General features: G+C 38.5%; 1 protein-coding gene across 4 annotated transcripts in view; it reads left to right on the top strand.

Annotated features, from left to right (window-relative positions):
- The window catches only part of TMEM232 (transmembrane protein 232), a 272,688-nt gene that overhangs the window by 89,981 nt on the left and 156,956 nt on the right, over positions 1-25,751 (top strand). For all 4 annotated transcript variants that reach the window (XM_043913765.1, XM_043913767.1, XM_043913768.1 and 1 more), the window contains 2 exons: positions 9,007-9,130; positions 10,402-10,654. In XM_043913765.1, coding sequence (XP_043769700.1) covers positions 9,007-9,130; positions 10,402-10,654 — 377 coding nt within the window. The remainder of the gene's footprint in view (positions 1-9,006; positions 9,131-10,401; positions 10,655-25,751) is intronic.

Genomic DNA, 25,751 nt, shown 5'->3' with positions numbered 1-25,751 from the left:
TAGGTAGATACACTCCTAAGTATTTTATTCTTTTTGTTGCAATGGTGAATGGTATTGTTTCCTTAATTTCTCTTTCTGTTTTTTCATTGTTAGTATATAGGAATGCAAGGGATTTCTGTGTGTTAATTTTATATCCTGCAACTTTACTATATTCGTTGATTAGCTCTAGTAATTTTCTGGTAGAGTCTTTAGGGTTTTCTATATAGAGGATCATGTCATCTGCAAACAGTGAGAGTTTTACTTCTTCTTTTCCTATCTGGATTCCTTTTACTTCTTTTTCTGCTCTGATTGCTGTGGCCAGAACTTCCAACACTATGTTGAATAGTAGTGGTGACTATTTCATCTTTCACCTCAGCATCAAGGCTTTTCATTGTTGTGTCTTCCTAGGCTTTATTAAAGATGCCCAAAGAGTCTTGTAAAAGCGTCTTCTGGCTTCTGTAAGAAATCGTCTTCAGAAGCGTGATCATCCCTTAGTATCCAGACTGATCTTCTCTTTAGCTCTTGCTGTAATGCTTTGTTTTGTTTTTTCCGTTGGTCTCAGGTAGGGCCTCCTCTTCCATTTTCTGTTTTACTTGTCTCAGAACTAGGACAAAATCATACACATGTGTTACTTTTAAAATGAGAGGTTTGTGTTCACAATACACGTTACAGAGGTTAAAGGCAAACATCGCCAGGGCCCCCTGCATTCCCCTACTCCCTCTACTCAGCCTTTGAGGAGGACGCGCGCTCACAGCACGCTCCGTCCCCCCGTCCTACACACGTTTTCCCCGGGCACGGTTTTCTATACTTTTTGTCTTCCGAAGGTTGCTATCTCTGCATAAATATGGAGAGATGAGGATAAAGAAGCATAGAAATATCGACTCCTTTAAAATTCAGTATCTCCAACTATAGGATTGGCTGCGCTTTTCCTATTTCCATGAAAAACATGATCGACAGTAGAGATAATGTTTTTCCTTAATTTTTTTTCTTTTAACTCACTTTTGGGAATCAGGACTGCCGAGTTTCGTGAAGTAGTGTGTGGCTCCACCTTCTTGCTCTCCTTATTCCAGTTCCATCAGTGTTACGGTTTTTTTATCTTGCAGGAAGTTCCCTGTAAAATAGTGACATCTTCTTCATTCTCCATTTCAGAGGTGTGGGTTGTTGGGGTCGTCAGTGCTTTTTGAAATGTCTATTGAAAGTTTCAAGTAACTCTTTGTAAGGGCTGCAACAGGGAGACAATTTACTTCTTTCCTTTAAAATAATAATTTGGTCATAGGAGAATAAGGAGAACCTAGGCAAAAATTCGAATGCTGATGTTTCTAACCTTTCTATAAGCTGGTATTCAGACGGGTATCTTTTTATGAAGTCTCTGGGTTTTTTTGTTAGTTGGTTTATATTAGTCTAGAAGGAGACCTGGACTGGGGTCAGAGTTGCTGAAGTCCAGCCCCAGTCTGGTCACGTTTAACTCCGTGTAGTGATTCACGTGAATTTTAAAAGCTAGCACAACATTGTAAATCAACTACATTCCAATAAAAAATTTAAAAAGAGAAGAAAAAAAGCTGAAGAAGAAAAGCTAGAAAGTAAATTGAATCAAGTGACTATGCTATTTTAGACAAGCCAGTAAGCTTCTGCCTTCATTTCTTTATTTACATGTTTAGATGGACATTTATAATATTCATAGATTACTTTATACATGTTTACTTTCTTGGCATGTGGAAGTAAGTCAGTGTATTGGTTATTGAGACTTGGTGTGCTGCAATGAGTTCACAAAAAGCTAGTGCTGTATTTAAATGTCTAACCTAGATCAATTTCGAAATTTTCAATGTGCATCAATTTTCAGTTTTGATTTTTTAACAAACTTCAATTTATAAGTTTTGCTGCTTTTATTCTATTTTTGTCAAAGGCATTTTCCCATATTGAAAATTTTGTGATCAACAACATTGATTGAAAATAGTGTGTTTCTGGTAAAGCATTTTTTTAAACCATAGGTGGCTGACACTGATGAATCTTTTTTCAATTTGTATTTTAATGAAACCGCCCAAGGTTAGTTACAGTTTTCCAGACTTAAAAGGGAACAGGAGAAACAAAACATTTGACTCTGAGGTGTATTCAGGGGTAAAGTTTTGTGAAGTCTGAGGCTATCCCCTCCTTCATTTGACCTTATTTTGAAGCAGGGGCCATGAGTACTCTGGGGAAGGACTCAGTCTTTGTTCATCTTGGAGAGCATCTAGACCTTTTCCTTCAGTCATCATAAATAAAAAAATGTTACTGAACTCATATCTATTGACTTTGAAATAACAGTATTGCAGTAATTCAGTTCAGCTCAGGCTTTTGAATCCAGACATTTTATGTAGAGTATTTCCTTTAAATTTCATAATAGTCTCTGAAAAGTAGGTTTTGCTACATTTACTTTATAGATGAGTAGATTAAGGTTTAGCTGAGATATGACTATTGCCCTATGCCATATATCTAGTTAGTGATAGAGCTAAGATTATATCTCTAATTTTTCTACTCTAAATTTCATGCTTATAAATATTGTTTAAATGTATCAGTTAGGCTTTAGTCCTCCTATATGTAATAGTAACCTGACTACAATTGCATTACCAGATAGGGCTTTATTGATTACACATAACAAGTAAAGTGCTACTGAGACAAATACTTCAAGGAATCCCCAGGAGCCACGCCTCTCCTAGCTTCCTTTTATTCCATCCTTAGTGAATGACTTTTATCCTCATTGTTGCAAGACGGCTGCTCTGCCTTCTGGTGTCAGGTGTGAATGCCCAGGAAAAGGATGAGCAAGGGAGGAAAGAGCATCTGTTATCTGAATTTAAAATCAGTATTAGATTTTATGGAAGGCTTTCATAATATGCTTCCTCTTATATCTCACTGACCAAACCCATACTTAACACCATTCCAAAGGAGTCTGGGGAGTCACTTGTTAAAAATTAGATGTATTTGGTATAATTCATATATAACAAAATTAAAACAATTTGTGTATACTGATCTATGACTTTTGACAGATGGATACACCTGTGTAATCACTACCCCAGTCAAGATGTAAAAGGTTTCCATCTTGTGGAAGCAATAATTCATTGATCACTTTGCCATTTTGAACAAAATTGACATTTACTTCTGAAAGGAAGAAGGAGACAAGTGAAACTAGGTGTGCAATAGGCAGCATTGTAATGCTAAAGTTAAATATTAATGTATTTAAATAATGGCTTAGAAAAGCAAAATTGAAAAAAATAGGAAAAACACATAGGTGGGAGAAGACTTAAATTATTAGTTAACCTAGCTTAAAACATGAACTGGGACAGGTTTCCCAGATCTGTTTGACTCAATTTTTAAAATATTTTTAAAGTATTTTAAAAAGGTCTTCAATGTGTCAAAAATTGTGGTTCGGATTAAGGAGGTAAATTGTGAAAAACTTCGAGATCTGTAAAGCATCATTGAAATGCAAAGAATTATCTTTTTTCCATAGTTAGAGGCGTTTCCTTTTGAAAATCATGATGAACTTGACTTGCTGACCTAAAGTATCACAGTTGTGAAATTCAAATATAATTTTAAAATATATTGACTTTTTAAACTGATTTATTGTTGTTGTTCAGTTTCTAAGTTGTGTCTGACTCTGCAACCCCATGAACTTGCAGAACTCCAGGCTTCCCTGTCCTTCACTATTTCCCAGAGTTTGTTCAAACTCGTGTCCATTGAGTCGGTGATGCCATCCAACCATCTCATCCTCTGTCGTCCCCTTCTCCTACTGCCTTCAGCCTTTCCCAGCATCAAGGTCTTTTCCAGTGAGTCAGCTTTTCACATCAGGTGGCCAAAGCATTGGAGTTTCAACTTTAGCATCAGTCCTTCCAATGAATATTCAGAGTTAATTTCCTTTAGGATTGACTGGTTGGATCTCCTTGCTGTCCAAAGGACTCTCAAGGTTCTTCTCCAACACCACAGTTCAAAAGCATCAATTTTTATTCCCCCAGCCTTCTTTACAGTCTAGTTCTCACATCTGTATATGACAACTGGAAAAACCGTAGCTTTAACTCTATGGATCTTTGTCAGCAAAGTGATGTCTTTGCTTTTTAATACACTGTCTTGTTTTGTTATAACTTTTCTTCCAGGAGCAAGCATCTTTTAATTTCATGGCTGCAGTCACCATCTGCAGTGATTTTGGGGCCCAAGAAAATAAAGTCTGTCACTCTTTCCCCTTCTATATGCCATTAAGTGATGGGACTGGATGCCATGGTCTTAATTTTTTGAATGGTGAGTTTTAAGCCAGCTTTTTCACTCTCCTCTTTCACCCTCATCAAGAGGCTCTTTATGTCCTCTTTGCTTTCTGCCATTAGAGTGGTGTCATCTGCATACCTGAGGTTATTGATAGTTCTCCCAGAAATCTTGATTCCAGCTTGTGAGTTATCCAGCCCAGCACTTCGCATGACGTAATGTCCATAGAAGTTAAACAAGCAAGGTGACAACTTATAGCCTTGACGTACTCCTTTCTCAATCTTGAACCAGACCATTGTTCCATGTCCAGTTCTAACTGTTGCTTCTTGTCCTGCATACACATTTCTCAGAAGACAGGTGAGGTGGTCTGGTATTCCCATCACTTTAAGCATTTTCCATAGTTTTTTGTGATCCACACAGTCAGACTCTTTCAGTTCAGTTCAGTTCAGTCACTCAGTAGTGTCTGACTCTTTGTGACCCCAAGGACCACAGCATGCCAGGCCTCCCTGTCCATCACCAACACCCGGAGTTTACTCAAACTCATGTCCAGCGAGTCGGTGATGCCATCCAGCCATCTCATCCTCTGTCGTCCCCTTCTCCTCCTGCCCCCAATCCTTCCCAGCATCAGGGTCTTTTCCAATGAGTCAACTCTTCGTATGAGGTAGCCACAGTATTGGAGTTTGAGCTTTAGCATCAGTCCTTCCAATGAACTCTTTAGTGTATTCAATAAAGCAGAAGTAGTTTTTTTTTTTTTTTAATTCCCTTACCATTTCTATGATCTCATGAATGTTGACAATTTGATCTCTGGTTCCTCTGCCTTTTCTAAATCCAGCTTGTACATCTGGAAGTTCTTGGTTCTTGTACTGTTGAATCCTGGCTTGAAGGATTTTGAGCATTACCCTGCTAGCATGTGAAATGAGTGCAAGTGTTTGATAGTTTGAGCATTCTTTGGCATTGCCTGTCTTTGGGATTGGAATGAAAACTGACCTTTTCCAGTCCTGTGGCCACTGCTGAGTTTTCCTAATTTGCTGGCATATTGAGTGCAGCACTTTCACAGCATCATCTTTTAGGATCTGAAATAGCTCAACTGGAATTCCATCACCTCCACTAACTTTGTTCGTAGTGATGTTTTCTAAGGCCCACTTGACTTCACACTCCAGGATGTTTGGCTCTAACTGAGTGACCGCATTCATTGTAGTTATCCAGGTCATTAAGACATTTTTTTGTATAGTTCTTCTGTGTATTCTCTGGAGAAGGAAATGGCAAAGCACTCCAGTATCCTTGCCTGGAAAATCCCATGGACAGAGGAGCCTGGTGGGCTAAGGTCCATGTGGTCACAAAGAGTTGGGCATGACTGAGGGATTAACACTTTAACACTTTTCTGTGTATTCTTGCCACCTCTTCTTAATCTCCTCAGCTTCTGTTAGGTCTTTGCCATTTTCGTCCTTTATTGTGTTCATCTTTGCATAAAGTGTTCCCTTGATATCTACAATTTTCCTGAAGAGATCTCTAGTCTTTCCCATTCTATTGTTTCCCTCTTTTCCCTTGCATTGTTTACATAAGACTTTATGTCTCCTTGCTGTTCTTTGAAACGCAGCATTCAGTTGGGTATATCATTCACTTTTACTTCTCTCCTTTTCTCAGCTATTTATGCCTCCTCAGACACCCACTTTGCCTTCTTTCGTGTCTTTCTCTTTGGGATGGTTTGGTCACCATCTCCCATGCAGTGTTACCAACCTCCGTCCATAGTTCTTCAGACACTGTCTACCAGATCTAATCCCTTGAATCTATTTGTCACCTCTGCAGTGTAAGAAAAAGGGATTTGATTTAGGTCAGACCACTACGTCTAGTGGTTTTCCCTATTTTCTTCAATTTAAGCCTGCATTTTGCAATAAGGAGTTTATGATCTGAGCTGCAATCAGCTCCTGGTCTGGTTTTTGCTGACTGTGTAGAGCTTCTCCATCTTTGGCTGCAAATAATATAATCAATCTGATTTTGGTATTGACCGTCTCGTGATGTCCATGTGTAGAGTCCACTCTTGTGTTGTTGGAAGAGGATGTTTGCTATGTTCTCTTGGCAAAACTCTGTTAGCCTTTGCCCTGTTTCATTTTGTACTCCAAGGCCAAATTTGCCTGTTACTCCAGGTATTTATTGACTTCCTACTTTACATTCAATCCCCTGTGATAAAAAGGACCTTTTTATGGTGTTGGTTCTAGAAGGTCTTCATAAAACCAGTCAGTCTCAGCTTCTTTGGCAGTAGCGGTTGGGTCATAGACTTGGATCACTGTAGGGGCTTCCCTGGTGGCCCAAATGGTAAAGAATATGCCTGCAATGCAGGAGACCTGGGCTCAGCCCCTGGGTCAGAAAGACCCCCTGGAGAAGGACAAACTGAGATCATTCTATTGTTTTTGAGACTGCACCGAAGCAGTGCATTTTGGACTCTTTTGTTGACTGTGTGGGCTGATTTAACTGATTAATGGCCTATGAATCAAGGCAGTATGTAGCCCTAGGCAGAGATAATTTTACATTTACACTATTATCAGCTCTTTGAAATTTGAATAACAATAACATTAAATGTATAATTTCCTGAAACTGTTAGAATATATGTACACTTATGGTTAATAATATGCCAGCAAATTTGGAAAACTCAGCAGTGGCCACAGGACTGGAAAAGGTCAGTTTTCATTCCAATGTCAAAGAAAGGCAATGCCAAAGAATGCTCAAACTACCAGACAATTGCACTCATCTCACATGCTAGGAAAGTAATGCTTAAAATTCTCCAAGCCAGGCTTCAGCAATACGTGAACCATGAACTTCCAGATGTTCAAGCTGGTTTTAGAAAAGGCAGAGGAGCCAGAGAGAAAATTGCCAACATCTGATGGATCATTGAAAAAGCAAGAGAGTTCCAGAAAAACATCTACTTCTGCTTTATTGACTATGCCAAAGCCTTTGACTGTGTGGACCACAATAAACTGTGGAAAATTCTGAAAGAGATGGGAGTACAAGACCACCTGAGCTGCCTCTGGAGAAACCTGTATGCAGGTCAGGAAGCAACAGTTAGAACTGGACATGGAACAGCAGACTGCTTCCAAATAGGAAAAGGAATACGTCAAGGCTGTATATCGTCACCCTGCTTATTTAACTTATATGCAGAGTACATCATGTGAAATGCTGGGCTGGATGAAGCACAAGCTGGAATCAAGATTGCGGGAGAATTATCAATAACCTCAGATATGCAGATGACACCACCCTTATGGCAGAAAGTGAAGAGGAACTAAAGAGCCTCTTGATGAATGTGAAAGAGAGTGCAAAAGTTGGCTTAAAGCTCAACATTCAGAAAACTAAGATCATGGCATCTGGTCCCATCACTTCATGGGAAACAGATGGGGAAACAGTGGAAACAGTGTCAGACTTTATTTTTTGGGGCTCCAAAATCACTGCAGATGGTGACTGCAGTCATGAAATTAAAAGATGCTTACTCCCTGGAAGGAAAGTTATGACCATCCGAGACAGCATATTAAAAAGGAGAGACATTACTTTATCAACAAAGGTCCGTCTGGTCAAGGCTATGGTTTTTCCAGTAGTCATGTATGGATGTGAGAGTTGGACTATAAAGAAAGCTGAGCACCGAAGAATTGATGCTTTTGAACTGTGGTGTTGGAGAAGACTCTTGAGAGTCCCTTGGACTGCAAGGAGATCCAACCAGTCCATCCTAAAGGAGATCAGCCCTGGGTGTTCATTGGAAGGACTGATGCTGAAGCTGAAACTCCAGTACTTTGGCCACCTGATGGGAAGAGCTGACTCTTGGGAAAGACCCTGATGCTGGGAAAGATTGAGGGCAGGAGGAGAAGGGGACGACAGAGGATGAGATTGTTGGATGGCATCACCAACTTGATGGACATGGGTTTGGGTGGACTCTGGGAGTTGGTAATGGTCAGGGAGGCCTGGCGTGCTGCGGTTCATGGGGTCACAAAGAGTCAGACACGACTGAACGACTGAACTGAACTGAACAGTTAGTAAATTCTTATATGATTTCCCAGTTGTATGTATATGTGTGTGTGTGTGTGTGTGCGCACACACGCATGCTTAGTTACTCAGTCATGTCCGACTCTTTGTGATACCATGAACCATAGACCGCCAGGCTCCTTTGTCCATGGGATTCTCCAGGCAAAAATACCAGAGTGGGTGCTTCAGGGGATCTTCCCAACCCAGGGATCAAATCCAGGTCTCCTGCATTGCAGGTGGATTCTTTACCATCTGAGTCACCAGGGAAGCCCTCCTAGTTGTATAATTATTTCAAATCTTGGCAGTCTTCCATTTAATGTGAAATACAAATTTATTTGGATAAATTGCACTTTTTATAAAAATACTGAGCTTTCAGAGTATTTCAAAAGACCATTTTTTAACTCTCTTTTGAGAAGAAAGCTCTCTTTTGAAATTCACCTGTTGGAATCAGTTGCAAAAGGTTAAAAATCAAAACTTATTGTGAGATCTTGGGGACACTCTGAGACCAGTGCCTTAGATTGCTCACAAGGCAGGATCTATAAAGAGAAGTGATCATTGGTAACATTTTTTGCTCTCAGTTTTGTCAGTGCACTATTGTGAACTCAGCATCTGTCCCAAGGTGGCCCTTTTCTGTAAGCATTTGCCAATGACAAACAGCACTAGTCTTTATTGAAAATAAATGTATCTAGTCATCCACAGTAGTCATTTCTTCTGGCCTATTACCTTTTTCATTAAAAGATTATTATTTAGTATTATTTTAATCTGAAGTCTTTATTGTTTTCTTCATGAAATTTCCAGGTTGGATTTAGCCTTGGCTTTGTTGGTCCTTGGGGAGGCTGCCAGATTAAACATAGATTGTTTGAAAGCTTTCATGGACCTAATGAGAGATTTTCTGTTAAGCATTACGCCTGTTCAAAATCGGGTAAGAGTATATTGTTAATGAAGGTGCACAAAAAGACCTACATTGAAACAAATTTTACTTCTGACCCTATTTTAATTGTACATTATATTAGGATTTATAATGATCATGAAAGAAAGTGAAAGTGTTAGTCGCTCAGCCCTGTTTGACCTTTTGGGACCCAAAGACTGTGGCCCGCCGACTCCTCTGTCCATGGGATTCTCCAGGCAAGAACACTGGAGTAGGTAGCCACTCCTTTCTCCAGGGGTCTCTCCAACCCGGGATCAGACACAGGTCTCCTGCACTGCAGGCAGATATTTTACTGTCTGAGGCACCAGGGGAGCCCCTCTAATGAGCCTGACTTTGTAATAATAATTTTAGTTAAAGGTGGAAGTAAAGCATGTTTACTATACATCCCGGCATAAATAGATAGAGATACAGAAATAGTATATTGTACTCACACACATGCATGAACACAAAAGGAATTTTAAATGTTATTAGCAAACATGGCATCAGATAGTCATGGTTTAGTTTCCTATTTAAAAAAAATTTTGTCATTACATATTATTAAGATTTATTAACACATTTTAGTGAGGATGAGGTAACTGTTTCTCTGTTGTTGAACTTTGAGCTTATTTCTAATTCAGTTAATTGCATTATTCACAGTTTAGTTCAATTCAGTCACTTAGTTGTGTCCAACTCTTTGCGACCCCATGGACTGCAGCATGCCAGGCTTTCCTGTCCATCACCAACATCAATTCACAGTTAATTACAAATAATATTGAACTGATACTCTCATACAAAAAAATCTTTACCTGCATTTATGAATATTTCTTTAGAATAGATTTATTACCAAATGATAGACTATATACTTTATTTTAATACTCTTAAAACAGCTGTTCAAATTCCTCTCCAGAATATATAACTTTCTTGCTTTCCTATGAAAAAATATATAAAAGTGTACATACAAATTGAGCTATATACAAAACAAATTCTTTTACAATATGAAATGGAGAATAGTATCTCATTGGATTAATTGACAATCCATTGATTACTAAAGAAATTGAAATGTTGTACTTTATATACTTTTTAGTAATTTTTTATTTTTTGAGCCTTGTCTCATGCAATCTACCCATGGAAAACGTGCTTTTAATGAGTGCATTTTAGAAATATTAGTTGATTATGGTCTTTCAACAACTCTATACAAACTGAAGATATTTCTTATAAGTATGGTATGTAGTTCTCATTATGACAGAACACACTTTGATTCTCTAATAGCTATTTTCTCATTTTAGGATAAAAGCTGCGAGGTAGATGACTTTTCCTGGGCCCAGAATGTAGTCTCCATATACATAAAAATTCTTGCAGAAATCTGCTTATATGCAACCAATTCTGTTTTGAGAAAGACTGCTTTAATTGGTTTCTGTGACTGTAAAAGCTCACAGAAAGATATTTTACTTGTGGACAAATCACAAGAAGAGCCAGAATTGAGGGAAACGAGTATTTCGGGTCTTTTGGAATATTTCTCTTCAGAAACATCAGATTGTTGTAAGTAAATTGTTTTCCAACTTGAGAAATATTTTTAAGATATCTCTCTATATATAATAATAAGCTTTTTATGTACAAAATGTTAACATTTTGAAGTGGGATGTTAATTTCAAATTCACTAGAACTGTCTACAAATTTAGGAAGTCTATTTTATAAGATGGAAATTTTTGATCAGTAATTTTAAAACAGCTGAAATGTACCCTAGAGTTTGCTGATTTATGATTCAAGTTACATTCCTTGGAAACAGGAGATGACCTTAGGAAAACTTATAAAATGTGTGTAAAGTTTGTTTTACTCTTGTTCCATTAGGCCGTCTCATCCATCTTCTCCATTTTCATTTACTGTTTCTCTTGTTCTTCCCAGACCCCAGAGCCTTTCTCTTTAATCACTCAGATATTATAGTACATTCTTCACATCTCGCATTTTATGCTCAAAATGTGCCTGAGTTGTGTCTCAGTACTAAAGTTTATTTTTCTACTGTTGCCTATGCATATTATTAGAATAAGATACTTCTGTTTTTAAAAGGGCACGCCAGGGACAATATAATTCAAAAGCGTCCTTTCAGGTTAGCTAGAACTCTTCTTTATGGATATCATGTAGTCTGTAATCTATATGTTACTATAATCTCTTAGGTATATGTCTCTCGCTTCCACTAAGTTTTAAGATAATTGAGATTGGAGATTCGTGTCTGAATTATATTTGTATTAACCCAGTGTTCACCATGGTGTTTAGAACATAGTAGGTGGGCAATAATGATAGTGAGTTTATTGTGTAATTAAGTAAATCACTGAATTTCAAAGATAATTGCAAGATAAGGAGGCAAATTCATTGATTTTGAACATGTGTGAATATAATTTTAAACAGTAAGACCTTAGTCACAGATAGTTTCTTTCTCAAGAACTTGCTTGCTATTTTAAAAGTACTTTCAATATAGTTCTGGTTTAAACAGTAGATTGAAACTTACTTTGAAGTGTAATTTACTTGACTTTTGCCCACTTTTTAAGAAGATGATGCTAATTTTCTACTAGTGCCAATTTTAAATAGATTTTTAGTTAACAGATAAATTATACTTCTCCCTTGTTTATAGTATTGATCAAGTGAACAGGTATTCACTTCTCTCGCGGTTCACATTTTTTTTTTAAATGTATTTAGAATGGTCAGAAATCTTCCTATATAGCAGCAGCTCAACAAATGCTTTTTAACTTGCCCCTGCACAGATTCATGTGAAACTTTGGGGCCTTCAGTTTTTTCCCAGCTGTGTAGAATTAGTTCTTTCTGCTCTTTTCCTGCTCTGTTCAGTGATGGGTACAGAAGATCCTGTGTGTGTAGGATCTGTATTCCTGGAAGCTTCTTGGCCTCCCTCTGACCATGAACCTTGAGCTCTGGTAAAACCTCACAACAGTAGGATTGCATGTTTCTGTGGATCCTACAATTTTTCTTCTTTTTAGCAATCTGATTTTTTTTTTCAGCAGATGATTTCAGTGCATTTATTTGTTCATTGTTGATCTTTCTTTGATGCTTCTCATCGTCTCCCGATGACTTTGATAGCATAGGAATAGAACATGGGTGACTTCTTGGAAGAGATTTTTGCTTTTCCATTTATTATTTACAGCTTCATATTCCTCATCCCCCTGAGCAATACACCCCAAATCTTCCTAGTTCAAATATTGGCCATGTCCCCTATAATTGTTTCTCTACCGAGAGCAGACCTATTGAGAACTTTTTTTGGCAGTTATTTGTGCTTTTTCTCTTCTGAGCAGTGCCTATAGAGAACGATCTGTGAGCTTGGGCTTGCTGAGGTCCAGTCATCCTTGGTCATTGCTTTCTCTTCTTTATAAATCTGAATAAGCACACTTGTTTCTGGTTGGTATGAACTCAAACCAGTGGAAAAGTATGAGATCCAAGAAACAGCAGGTTCTGATGTGTGTCCCTAGGTGACATCACTGCCTAGATACTTGTCCTGTGACTGAGACTCTCATGAAGGTATATACTTTAATTGCGTCCTGAATAACTCTTGTAGGAATTTGTAAATTTCACTGTTGGTATAATGTACAATGTGGTTCTATCCATCTATAGTGTTATGGATCAAGGAGCCTTCTCTACAGATCACATGGTGTCAGCATTTTATTCTTAAATGGCAATAAAATAGAGAGAGAGAAGGCAGTTTCTAACAGACTGCGGTCTGAAGGTGGTACCCTGAGGCTGTGGTTGACTCTTTTGCTTTCGTTGATGTTTTTCTTATGCTTATACTTGAACTTAGCGTTGAAATCATTAAACAACATTTTATCAATATTTTCTCAACCCAAGTGGGAAAACAGATGTTTCAAGCTGTGGAATACCTTTAAAGATTCTATCTGCAGTAAAGAGGAGAGACATACCAAAGTTGCTTCCTCTGCAGTCAAAAGTCAATACATTTTCTTAGGCCTCAAAGTTGTACAAGCCATAAATAATACTAGTGGTGTTTGCCTCATTAACGATTCTGAGTATTTTGAAATCATGAATACTTAAAGCATCTTTGTGGTTTCTTGTGGGGAGTGTTTAAATAAGTTGATGATGATTGTTTTGCTAAAGATGTCTGAAGAGTGTCAGAAAATTCTGCGATTTTTTCCGTCTCTATCAGAATCAGAGAATGCACTTCTACTGGACATAAGGTTTAGGTCTCTTCCTTGTGCTGGTACTGAATATATGGTCTTCCTGCATCAGTCAGCATGGTGAAAAGTCATTGCTTTACATGACTGTTCACATGCATGGTCAAATATATCACCAAAGGAGAGGGCTTACTATTTTTGTTGATGTGTTTCATTATGACTTGATTCTTTGCAGTGTCGCTGATTGATTTTCCCACAGAGGGAAAATGATTCTGTCTGGTTTGTCCTGTGTGCGTGATCATTGATAATGATCACCACTTTATCAAACCACTGAAAGTAGGTGCCTCCGAAAGTAATGTCATCTGTGCAGACCTTGTCAACATGATTACTGGAGAGGATAAGACTGTCTTTTTGGAAAGTGACACAGAGAGCAAGGAGCGCTTCTTTATTTAATTGAAAATAACCTTTTTTTTCCCTCATAATTTTCCCTTCAAGTAAGTATATTTTTTGTTTAGAGGTAAAGAATCAATTCTGGAGTCATGCATATTTGTATTTTAATTCTGTCATTTGTATCTCAAAATTCCAGGTCAACTTATCTAATCTTTTGATTGGATTTCTTTGCTCCATAATTAAGATAAAAATACTATTGTTATCATGAGACTTTTTGTAAGGAAAAAACTATGGAAACATATACCTAGTTGGCATGGTAACTCATGGATAGTAAAGGTCCAATGGATATTAATAAGTTTTTTAGTTGCTAATGTAGTTAATGATATTATCACAAGATAGAAGTCAGTGAGGAAGGGTTTTTTCCTAATACTTCCTCCTTTGTACACTTTCTATCTGGGAATTCTATTTTATTTACTTAAAAGATATAAATGACACTGGAAAACATTTAAGAATACTATGAACATTAAGAATATTATGCCTTTTTATGAATGAATCAGGCAATATTTTTATGGGCCATTTTTGTGTAAAGCCCTTAATATAAAGAAACTCTTCAGATCATGGTTTTGTGAAGACGATATTATAGGAAACAACTTCCATTAAGTTAATTTCCTGTCGATCTTACCTGGAGCAGGTGCAGAACCTGAAAAATGTGGAGGAATGGATGGCTACTTAGCATGTACGTTTTTTATTCTAAGGTTTTATGTCAGACACCCTTATCATAGAGTCAGATATCTATTAATTCTAGACTGAGGTCTCTGGCCAGTGACAGAAGTGCTGAGCTTTCACGATTTGGGTTGAATAGAAATTTCTATGTATGGTTATAAATAGCACCTCTGAATTTAACATCTGGTTGAAACTCCAAGTGTCTGACTTGTAGGATTCCCTTCATGGAGGACCATCCTCTACACCTTCTTCTATGGACTGAACTGTGCTCCTCAAGCCTCACAATTCATATGCTGAAATCATAACCCGCAACGTGACTGTATTTGGAGATAGAGCCTACAAGGGGTAACTAAATAAGGTCATGGTGGTGCGGCCCTTATGTGATAGAACCAGTGTCCTTATAGGGAAGACACCGGAGTGCTCACTCTCCACTGGGTCAGACACAGTGAGAAAGCAAACCGTCCCCCAGCCAGGAAGAAGGCCCTCACCGTAAACACAGCCAGACGGCACCTTGATCTCAGACATCTCAGCCTTCAAAACCATGAGAAAATGAGCTTCTATTGTTTAAGACCTCTGGTCTATGGCACTTTGTTATGGCAGCCCAAGCAGACTAGTACACTTCCCAGTGGTGTTCAGCTGCTGGCAAATTTGAAGGTCACTATTGGGAAAATGGTTTTGCAGCATATACCTAGAAAAGACAGTTTTTAACTAGAAAGCTATGAGGGAAGTTAAAAAATGTTAATTTATTTAAACACACAGAATTTTGCCTATTGACTTTATGACTTTGAAAAACACTTTGTCCTAATGGGTAACAGAGTAATAATCATAATGGATATTTGCAAAACTCTTACTATGTGTCAGGCATTGTTCTAGGCATGTAGCATGCATCACCTAACATATTAACCATTATAACAAGACTGGATTATAGATATTCGTTGTATCCCCTTCTGGTGGATTAGAAAACTGAGGCACTAAGTGTTTATTTTTCCAAGGAAATTTAGTCAGTAAACGGTACATATGAGGCTTAATCTAGGCAGTCTGTCTTCAGAACCTGCGCTAATAACTACCTCACTATGCTATGCTAACTATGCTATTTGACCTTTTGAATGACGTAGAAAAAAAAAATCCATTTTCATGTTGAACAATATGAAAAAGATGACTGAGAACTTCTGTCTGACAGTCCTTGTCCTACAGCAATGCTTATAAAAGCATTTTCAGACTTTCTATTGTGTGAGTCCTTATTGCCAAGATAAATTCCTGGACCTTGTTTCAGAAATTTGGATTGAAAATACTAAAAGCAGAATCCAGGAATAATCTGTATTATTAAACCACTTCTGACACTGTATTTTGAGAAAACATAGCCTATGTATTTTGCTCTAAGTTCAGTTCAGTTCAGTCGCTCAATCGTGTCTGACTCTTTGCGACCCCATGAACTGCAGCACGCCAGGCCTCCCTGTCCGTCACCAATTCCTGGAGTTTACTCAGACTCATGTCCATTGAGCTGGTGATGCCATCCAACCATCTCATCCTCTGTCATCCCCTTCTCCTCCCAACTTCAATCTTTACCAGCATCAGGGTCTTTTCAGATGAGTCAGCTCTTTCCATCGGGTGGCCAAAGTATTGGAGTTTCAGCTTCAACACCAGTCCTTCCAATGAACACCCAGGACTGATCTCCTTTAGAATAGACTGGTTGGATCTCCTTGCAGTCCAAGGGACTCTCAAGAATCTTCTCCAACACCACAGTTCAAAAGCATCAATTCTTTGATGCTCAGCTTTCTTTATAGTCCAACTCTCACATCCATACATGACCACTGGAAAAACCATAGCCTTGACTAAACAGATCTTTGTTGGCAAAGTAATGTCTCTGCTTTTTAATATGCTGTCTAGGTTGGTCATAACTTTCCTTCCAAGGAGTAAGCGTCTTTTAATTTCAAGGACGTAATCACCATCTGCAGTGATTTTGGAGTCCAAAAAATAAAGTCTGACACTGTTTCCACTGTTTCCCCATCTATTTGCCATGAAGTGATGGGACCAGATGCCATGATCTTAGTGTTCTGAATGTTGAACTTTAAGCCAACTTTTTCACTCTCCTCTTTCACTTTCATTAAGAGGCTCTTTAGTTCTTCACTTTCTGCCATAAGGGTGGTGTCATCTGCATGTCTGAGATTATTGATATTTCTCCCGGCAATCTTGATTCCAGCTTGTGCTTCATCCAGCCCAGCATTTCTCATGATGTACTCTGCATATAAGTTAAATAAGCAGGGTGACAATATACAGCTTTGATGTACTCCTTTCCCTATTTGGAACTAGTCTGTTGGTCCTTGACAAGGGGGTAAAATGTCCTCATCAGAGAAAAATACTTTTCCTGCTTGTTACAGACCTTTATGCATCCAGCCCGTGTGTCCTTATAGCTGATGCTTTATATATGACATACACAGAGGGAAGCCCAGCTCTGTGTTATACACTGTGTTTGAATATGGTGTCTAGCGTTTACACTACATACGCCATCTTCTATGTCCCTACTTTGGTTTTTAGAGTGATAAAAGAATCCTGCAGCCTACCAGGCTCCTCCGTCCATGGGATTTTCCAGGCAAGAGTACTGGAGTGGGGTGCCATTGCCTTCTCCGGATAAAAGAATAGCTTTTAATAAGCCTTGATTATCTGAAATCTGTTCTGTGAAAGTAAAACTTGAAAATGATCTAGCTGGTGGGAAACAGGCAGCAGACCCGGGTTTGGTGTGTCTCATAGAAGAAACAGACAGTGAGTAATAGAATCAAAAGTGTCACAGAGGAGTAGAAGCCTCATCAGTCCTCATCTAGGGCACATCCAGACCATTTGCAAACAGTGTATGGCCAACTTCTGCTCAGAAGTCAGCTGAGGTTTGAATCCCCTGTCTCCCAAAATGGGTCATTCCACTTTTGAACCCTGTGAAGGATTCTTCCTTATATTATAGTGAAATCTACCTTTCCATGTTTTCCAAACTTTTGCTTAAATTTTGCTTTCCAGAGGCAACCAAAAATAGTCTACCTCATTTCTCACATTCAAGTCCTTCAGATATTTGAAGATAATTGCTTTGGTTCTCTTTCTCCATCTCCACTCTCTCATCAAATCCTATGTCTTTGCTTACTGCCAAGTTCCTATGGTAACTTTTTGTAATGAATGAAAAGCATATTTTAAATATGGTTTATAATTAACATACATTTGCTGGAAGGTGGTAGTGTTGTTAATTTTGTCTGAATTTGTAGTAATTTATCCTAGTTTAAAGTATGAGGTGAAGAAAGGTAGGTCCCAAGTATTTTTCCATTCTATGTTGTCTCAGAACAGAGAAAAGTAAATATGACATTTTTGCCTTTCATTCCTTTGTTGAGAACTATTTTCTTAAGCTGGTTTTACAGTGATGATAGTGAATGAAATACATGTCACAGTTGTAAAATAACCTTGTATGCTTCATTTTAACTTAGGGAAAAACATTAGCACAGAGTAATATTTCCTTTTTAAAAAGTAAATGAAAGTTAATTGGAATCTTAGAACCAATTGAAACTTTTAATGATACTCTATTAAATCTTCAATATACCTCTTACCTTGGTGAAGGTTATCCACAAAAATACTCAGTAGTACGGTTGTGTTTTTATACATGGAAAGTATTTAACTCCTTTAATAACCCAAATACAGGTTAGCCATCAAATTCAGACAAATATAAAATTATAATTATAGTACTGGTTATATTAATATACATGTAAGGCAGTTAGACAAATGTATCCATTTGTATTTTTAATTTTTAATTTTATTTTATTGTGGGAAAAGCACTTAACATGATACCTACCTTCTTAGAATTTTACATATACAATGTGTCATTGTTGATTATAGGTAGAGTGTGGTAAACCAGTTCTCTAGAGCTTATTCACTTTGTTTGACTGAAACTTTATGTCTCTTGGTTAGTAATTCCTCGTTTTTACTTTCACTTGTCTCCTGGAAACCACAATTTCACTCTTTGATTTTATGAATATGACTATTTTATATTCCTCCTATAAATGAAATCATGCAGTATTTTGTCTTTCTGTGAATGACCTACTTTGTTTCACATAATGTCCCCAAGATTCATATGTGTTGTTACATATGGCAAAACTTCCTTCATTTTTAAAGCTGGATAGTATTCCACTGCAGAAATGCACCACACTTTCCTTGTCCACTCATTTCCTGATGGACATTAAAGTTGTTCCTATCTCTTGGTTATTGTGAGCAGTGCTTTACTAAAGATAAGAGTGAATATCTCTGTACTAAATATAAGAACTATATATATCCTTTCCTTTGGATATATAGCTGGAAGTGGGATTGCTGGATCACATGGTAATTCTATCTTTATCTTTTTGAGGAACATTCAAACTTTTACATAGCACCTGTTACAATGTTTCTTCAAGAAAGTTAGAGGTAGCAAGGGGATATTTCATGAAAAGATGGGCACAATAAAGGAAAGAAACGGTATGGACCTAACAGAAGCAGAAGATATTAAGGACAGGTGGCAAGAATACACAGAAGAACCATACAAAAAAGATCCTCATGACCAGATAACTACTGATGTGATCACTCACCTAGAACCATACATCCTTGAATGGGAAATCAAGTGGGCCTTAGGAAGCATCACTACGAACAAAGTTAGTGGTGGTGATGGAATTCCAGTTGAGCTATTTTAGATCCTAAAAGACGATGCTGTGAAAGTGCTGCACTCAGTATGCCAGCAAATTAGGAAAACTCAGCAGTGGCCACAGGACTGGAAAAGGTCAGTTTTCATTCTAATTCTAAATAAAGGCAATGCCAAAGAATGTTCAAACTACTGCACAATTGCACTCATCTCACACGCTGATAAAGTAATGCTCAAAATTCTCCAAGCCAGGCTTCAACAGTACATGAACCAAGAAATTCCAGATTCTCAAGCTGGATTTAGAAAAGGCAGAGGAACCAGAGATCAAATTGCCAACATCTGCTGGATCATCAAAAAAGCAAGAGAGTTCCAGAAAAACATCTACTTCTGCTTTATTGACTATGCCAAAGCCTTTGACTGTGTGGATCACAACAAACTGTATAAAATTCTTCAAGAGATGGGAATACCAGACCACCTGAGCTGCCTCTGGAGAAATCTATATACAGGTCAAGAAGCAACAATTAGAACTGGACATGGAATAACAGACTGGTTCCAAATAGGGAAAGGAGTACATCAAGGCTGTATATTGTCACCCTGCTTATTTAACTTATATGCAGAGTACATCATGAGAAATGCTGAGCTGGATGAAGCACAAGCTGGAATCAAGATTGCCGGGAGAAATATCAATAACATCAGATATGCAGATGACACCACCCTTATGGCAGAAAGGGAAGAAGAACTAAAGAGCCTCTTGATGAGAGTGAAAGAGGAGAGTGAAAAAGTTGGCTTAAAGCTCAACATTCAGAAAACTAAGATCATGACATCCAGTCCCATCACTTTATGGCAAATCACTGCAGATGGTGACTGCTGCCGCCGCTAAGTCACTTCAGTTGTGTCTGACTGTGTGATCTATGGACAGCAGCCCACCAGGCTCCTCCATCCACAGGATTCTCTAGGCAAGAATACTGGAGTGGGTTGCCATGAAATTAAAAGATGCTTGCTCCTTGGAAGAAAAGCAATGACCAACCTTGCAGCATATTAAAAAGCAGAGACATTACTTTGTCAACAATGGTCCGTCTAGTCAAGGCTATGGTTTTTCCAGTAGTCATGTATGGATGTGAGAGTTGGACTATAAAGAAGCTGAGCACCAAAGAATTGATGGTTTTGAACTGTGGTGTTGGAGAAGACTCTTGAGAGTCCCTTGGACTGCAAGGAGATCCAACCAGTCCATCCTAAAGGAGATCAGTCCTGGGTGTTCATTGGAAGGACTGATGCTGAAGCTGAAACTCCAATACTTTGGCCACCCCATGTGAAGAGCTGACTCATTTGAAAAGATCCTGATGCTGGGAAAGATTGGGGGCTGGAGGAGAAGGGGACGACAGAGAATGAGATGGCTGGATGGCATCACCAACTCGATGGACATGAGTTTGGGTAAACTCCGGGAGTTGGTGATGGACAGGGAGGCCTGGCATGCTGCAGTCCATGGGGTCCCAAAGAGTCAGACAGAACTGAGCAACTGAACTGAACTGAACAGTTACCATGTTGCATTCCCACCAGCAATAATTTTTTTTTCCCATTTGAGTGAACACATGTTGTATTTGCTTTTTGTGGATAATGGCCATCCTGACAGGTGTGTGGTAGTATCTCACTGTGGTTTTAATTTGCATTTCCCTGATGACTCCTAATATTGAGCTTTTGTTTTTTTGTTTGTTTACCTATTGACCATTTGTATATCTGTTGAAGTCCTTTGTTCATGGTGATCCACCTTTATGAAAGTTATTTTCAGTCTATGTCAGGTAAATCATACAGTGCTGTCTCACTGAGATTTGTTCCTGGAGATTTTTCTTTTCTTTTTTTTGGAATTCTTTGCTCAGTTGTTCAGTGAAGAGATATATTACCAGATCAGGGTTTTCCTGCGACTGTGACTTCAGCTTTGACTGTTTTTGTGTATTTTCGGCAGCACTGGGTACTACTTGTGGGGCACGGGGCTCTTCATGGAGGCACGTGGCTTCTCTAGCTGTGGCCTGTTTAGGTGCCGTGATCATAGCTCTTTGACTGTCACTCTCCTCTCTCACCCTCATCAAGACGCTCTTTAGTTCCTCTCCACCTTTGCAATAAGACAGTCATCTGAATAGCTGTCATCTGAATAGCTGAAACTGTTGCTATTTCTCCCAGCGATCTTGATTCCAGCTTGAGATTAATCCCGTTCGGCATTCTGCATGATGCACTTTGCATATAAGTTAAATAAGCAGGGTGATAATATGCAGCTGTGGCGTACTCCTTTCCAAAATTGAACCAGCCCATTGTTCCATGTCCCGTTCTAACACTTGGTTCCTGAGGTTTCTTGCATCCAGGTTTCTCAGGAGACAGATAAGAATTTTTCCACCTCTTTAAGAATTTTCTAGTCTGTTGTGATCCTCAAAGTCAAAGACTTTCATGTAGTCAATGAAGCAGAAATAGAAGTTTTTCCAGAATTCCCTTGCTTTCTCCATGATCCAACAAATATTGGCTATTTGATCTCTGGTTCCTCTGCCCCTTGCTAAATCCAGCTTGTATATCTGGAAGTTCTTGGTTCACATACTGCTGAATCATATAGTTTGAAGGGTTTTGAGCTTATCCTTGGTAGCATGTGAAATGAGGATATTTGTATGGTAGTTGGAACATTCTTTGGCATTGCCCTTCTTTGGGATTGGAATGAAAACTGACCTTTTCCAGTCCTATATTTTCCAAATTTGCTGACTATTAAGTGCAGCATTTTAGCAACACTTTAATCTTTTAGGATTTGAAATAGCTCAGCTGGAATTCTATAATTTCCACTAGCTTTTTTTTTTTTTTTTTTTTTTAGTACTAAAGCTTCCTAAGGCCCACATGACTTCACACTCCAGAATGTCCAACTCTAGGTGAGTGACCACACCATTGTGATTACCCGTCATTAAGACCTTTTTTTGTACAGCTCTTCTGTGTATTCTTGCCACCTTTTCTTCATCTCTTCTGCTTCTGTCAGGTCCTCACCATTTCTGTCCTTTATCATGCCTGTCCTTGCATGAAATGTTCCCTTGATAGCTCCAGTTTTCTTGAAGAGATCTCTAGTCTTTCCAAGCCTATTATTTTCCTCTGTTTCTTTGCATTGTTCATTTAAGAAGGCCTTTTTATCTCTCCTTGCTGTTCTCTGGAACTCTGCATTCAGTTAAGTATATCTTTCCCTTTCTCCTTCTCTCAGCTATTTGTAAGGCCTCCTCAGCCAACCACTTTGCCTCCTCTAATCTCATTTCCTTTGGGATGGTTTTGGTCACCGCCTCCCATACAATGTTACAAACCTCCGTCCATAGTTCTTCAGGCACTCTCTCTACCAGATCTGATGTCTTGAATCTATTTGTCACTTCCACTGTGTAATCATAAGCGGTTTGATTTACATCATACCTGAATGGCCTAGTGGTTTTCCCTACAATCTCCATTTCTAACCCTGAATTTGGCAATAAGGCGTTCATGATCTGAACCACAGTCAGCTCCAGGCTTGTTTTTGCTGACTGTATAGAGCTTCTACATCTTTGGCTGCAAAGAACATAACCTATCTGATTTGGGTACTGACCATCTGGTGATGTCCATGTGTGGAGTTGTCATTTGTGTGGTTGGAAAAGGGTGTTCTGTATAAGCAGCATGTTTTCTTGACAAAACTCTGTTAGCCTTTGCCCTGTTTCATTTTGTACTCCAAGGCCAAACTTGCTTGTTTTTCTGGTTATCTATCTCTCTCTCTCTCTCTTTTTTTTTTTTCTTTTGGATTCTAATCCCCTATGATGAAAAGGACACCTTTTTTTATGTTAGTTCTAGAAGGTGTTGTATTAATAGGTCTTCATATAACGGGTCAGCCTCAGCTTCTTCAGCATCAGTGGGTGGGGCAGAGACTTGGATTATGTGATATTGAATGGTTTGCCTTAGAAATCAAGTGAGATCATTCTGTCTTTTTTGCGATTGTACCCAAGTACTTTATTTCAGACTCTTGTTGACCGTGATGGCTACTCCATTTCTTCTAAGGGACTCTGGCCCACAGTAGTAGATATAATGGTCATCTTAATCGGATTTGCCCATTCCTGTGTGTTTTAGTTCACTGATTCCTAAGATTTTGGTGTTTACTCTTGCCATCTCCTTCTTGACTACATCCAATTTACTTTGATTCATGGACTTATCATCCCAGGTTCCTATGCTGTATTGTTCTTTGCAGCATCGGACTTTGCTTTCACCACCAGACACGTTCATAACGAAGTGTCATTTCCCCTGTGGCCCAGCCACTTCGTTGTTTGTGGAGTTATGTTAATAATTGCTCTCTGCTCTTCCCTAGTAGCATGTTGGACACCTTCCAAAATGGGGGGCTCTTCTTCCGGGTGTCCTATCTTTCTGCCTTTTCACACTGTCCATGGGGGTCTCCAGGCTTGGGTACTGGAGTGGGTTGCCATTCCCTCCTCCAGTGGACGGATCACGGTTTGTCAGCACTCTTCACTATGACCCGTCCATCCTGGGTGGCCCTGAATGACATAGCTCAAAGCTTCATTGAGTTACAAAAGCCCCTTCACCATGATAAGGCTGTGATCCATAAAGAGGCCTGTTACTATTAAGGGCATCTCCAATTCCATTTAAGAATAATTCTGTTTAAAAAAAAACACAGTTTTGTTTTACTCCCCTCTGTGACATTTAACACACTCTAATTTTAGTAGCATTGTAGGTATCTTCCTTTATCAGTTCAGTTCAGTTCAGTTCAGTTGCTCAGTCATGTCTGACTCTCTGTGACCCCATGAACCACAGCACATCAGGCCTCCCTGTCCATCACCAACTCCCAGAGTTTACTCAAACCCATGTCCATCGAGTTGGTGATGCCATCCAACCATCTCATCCTCTGTCGTTCCCTTCTCCTCCTGCCCTCAATCTTTCTCAGCATCAGGGTATTTTCCAATGAGTCAGCTCTTCACATCAGGTGGCCAAAGTATTGGAGTTTCAGCTTCAGCATCAGTCCTTCCAATGAACACCCAGGACTGATCTCCTTTAGAATGGACTGGTTGGATCTCCTTGCAGTCCAAGGGACTCTCAAGAATCTTCTCCAACACCACAGTTCAAAAGCATCAATTCTTTGGCGCTCGGCTTTCTTTATGGTCCAACTCTCACAGCATTTATTTGTCTCACTCATCTCTTCTTTAAATGCATTATTGATCGACACATCTAAGGGTAGAAATTTGCTGGTTAGTTTGGTGAGTAGTAATTCTCTTCTCAACAATTTCTAGTTTGAAGCCAGGTTTCTTTAATAGCCCAATAGTTGGGCACTACTTGTACAACTGTAATTTCATTCCTTTCTCATTCATTCAATGTTTGCATTAGACTGGGGTAAACAGATATCACTTATCAAGATGCAAACTATTAGAAATTCCCTGGTGGTCTAGTGTTTAAGATTTTGCACTTTCACTGCGGGCCACACAGGTTTGATTCCTGGTCAGGGAACTTAAGATCCCATATGGTGCTGCAAAAAAAAAAAAAAAAAGTAAAAATTTTATGGATTTATTATCTTAATTAAGGAAAGGGAAGCTTTTATTGCTCAAAGATGTCATCAAGATTCTGTCTCTTGACATCTTTGTATTCTGACAGGTCAGGATGTTGGATTTTCATTCCTATGCTTGTTACCTCATTATTAAAAGGTGACATTTGGGCTGTAGACATCACAGATCCACAGAGGATTGCAAAGCAAAAGGAAAGAAATGGAATGATGCTGACTCTCTTCTAGAGTTCATCTATCTTATTATAAAATGAAAGATTTCCAGAAGGTCATCAAAAGACTATCCCGTATGTGAAATTGTCAGGCCTGGGTACCCTTGTCACCACTAGCTACAAGGAAGGTTGGAAAAGTAAATGTCTGGTAGGGAGAGAGACATTTATAATGGCTCATGAGAATTCATTCCCAAATCTGGGTACAAAATAGGATTCTGTTTTTAAGGAAGTGTTGCCAGGTATAGCACGTATGGAGGCAGGCAACTATCTAATGACTTTCTTAGGAAGTAGAAAAGATGGCAAGTTTGTGCAGTCAGCACAACATACCAACACAACTTATTATTTTATCATCTGTAAGTTTTAATAGTCATAGTGTTAGCAATTTGAATAGTCATCGTATCTACTATTTTGAGTTTACTGTCTTGTTTGGTTACATATCCAATGTCAGAAGGGCTTTATATTTGTTTGATATTTATAAAAGTTGAAAATTAGTTTGTGTCACATTAGTAAAAAACTTGTAAAGTATATTGCTTTTACATTTGCTTGTATATTTTGTGCTATTTTTGTTTTGACCTAAATATGTTGTATATATATTCTTAATAAATATGAAACTCCTTTCTTTATGTTGATCCTATAAATTAATTGAAAATTTCTGTCCTTATTATTGAAAATTCATGAGTTGTCCTTTTTTTGGAATACTGAACAACGTCAGTTATATTTGTCTAATACTATATTTTCAATTTCTCTTTTTATGATAACTTTACAATTTTACCAATGAAATTGTTTTGCTTTTTCATTTGCTCCAAGTTCATATTTTCTTGGTTGGTTTTTAGAAAAGAAGTATCACTCAGAAGCTCAATAACTGTGTTCTTTGGGGAATGTTATAATGTTAGACTTGATCCCAATGCTTCTGAGCCTTGGGCAATAGTAGTGATAAATCTAAATATAAACGTTTATGAGGAGTAACACGAATTCTACCTCTGCTTATGTGGCTTAAGTTCTTATTATT

This window comes from Cervus elaphus, chromosome 9 (genome assembly GCF_910594005.1).
Source record: "Cervus elaphus chromosome 9, mCerEla1.1, whole genome shotgun sequence".
Classification (NCBI taxonomy): domain Eukaryota; kingdom Metazoa; phylum Chordata; class Mammalia; order Artiodactyla; family Cervidae; genus Cervus; species Cervus elaphus.
Note: the sequence above shows the minus strand (reverse complement) of the source record. Positions and strands in the feature narration are given on the sequence as shown.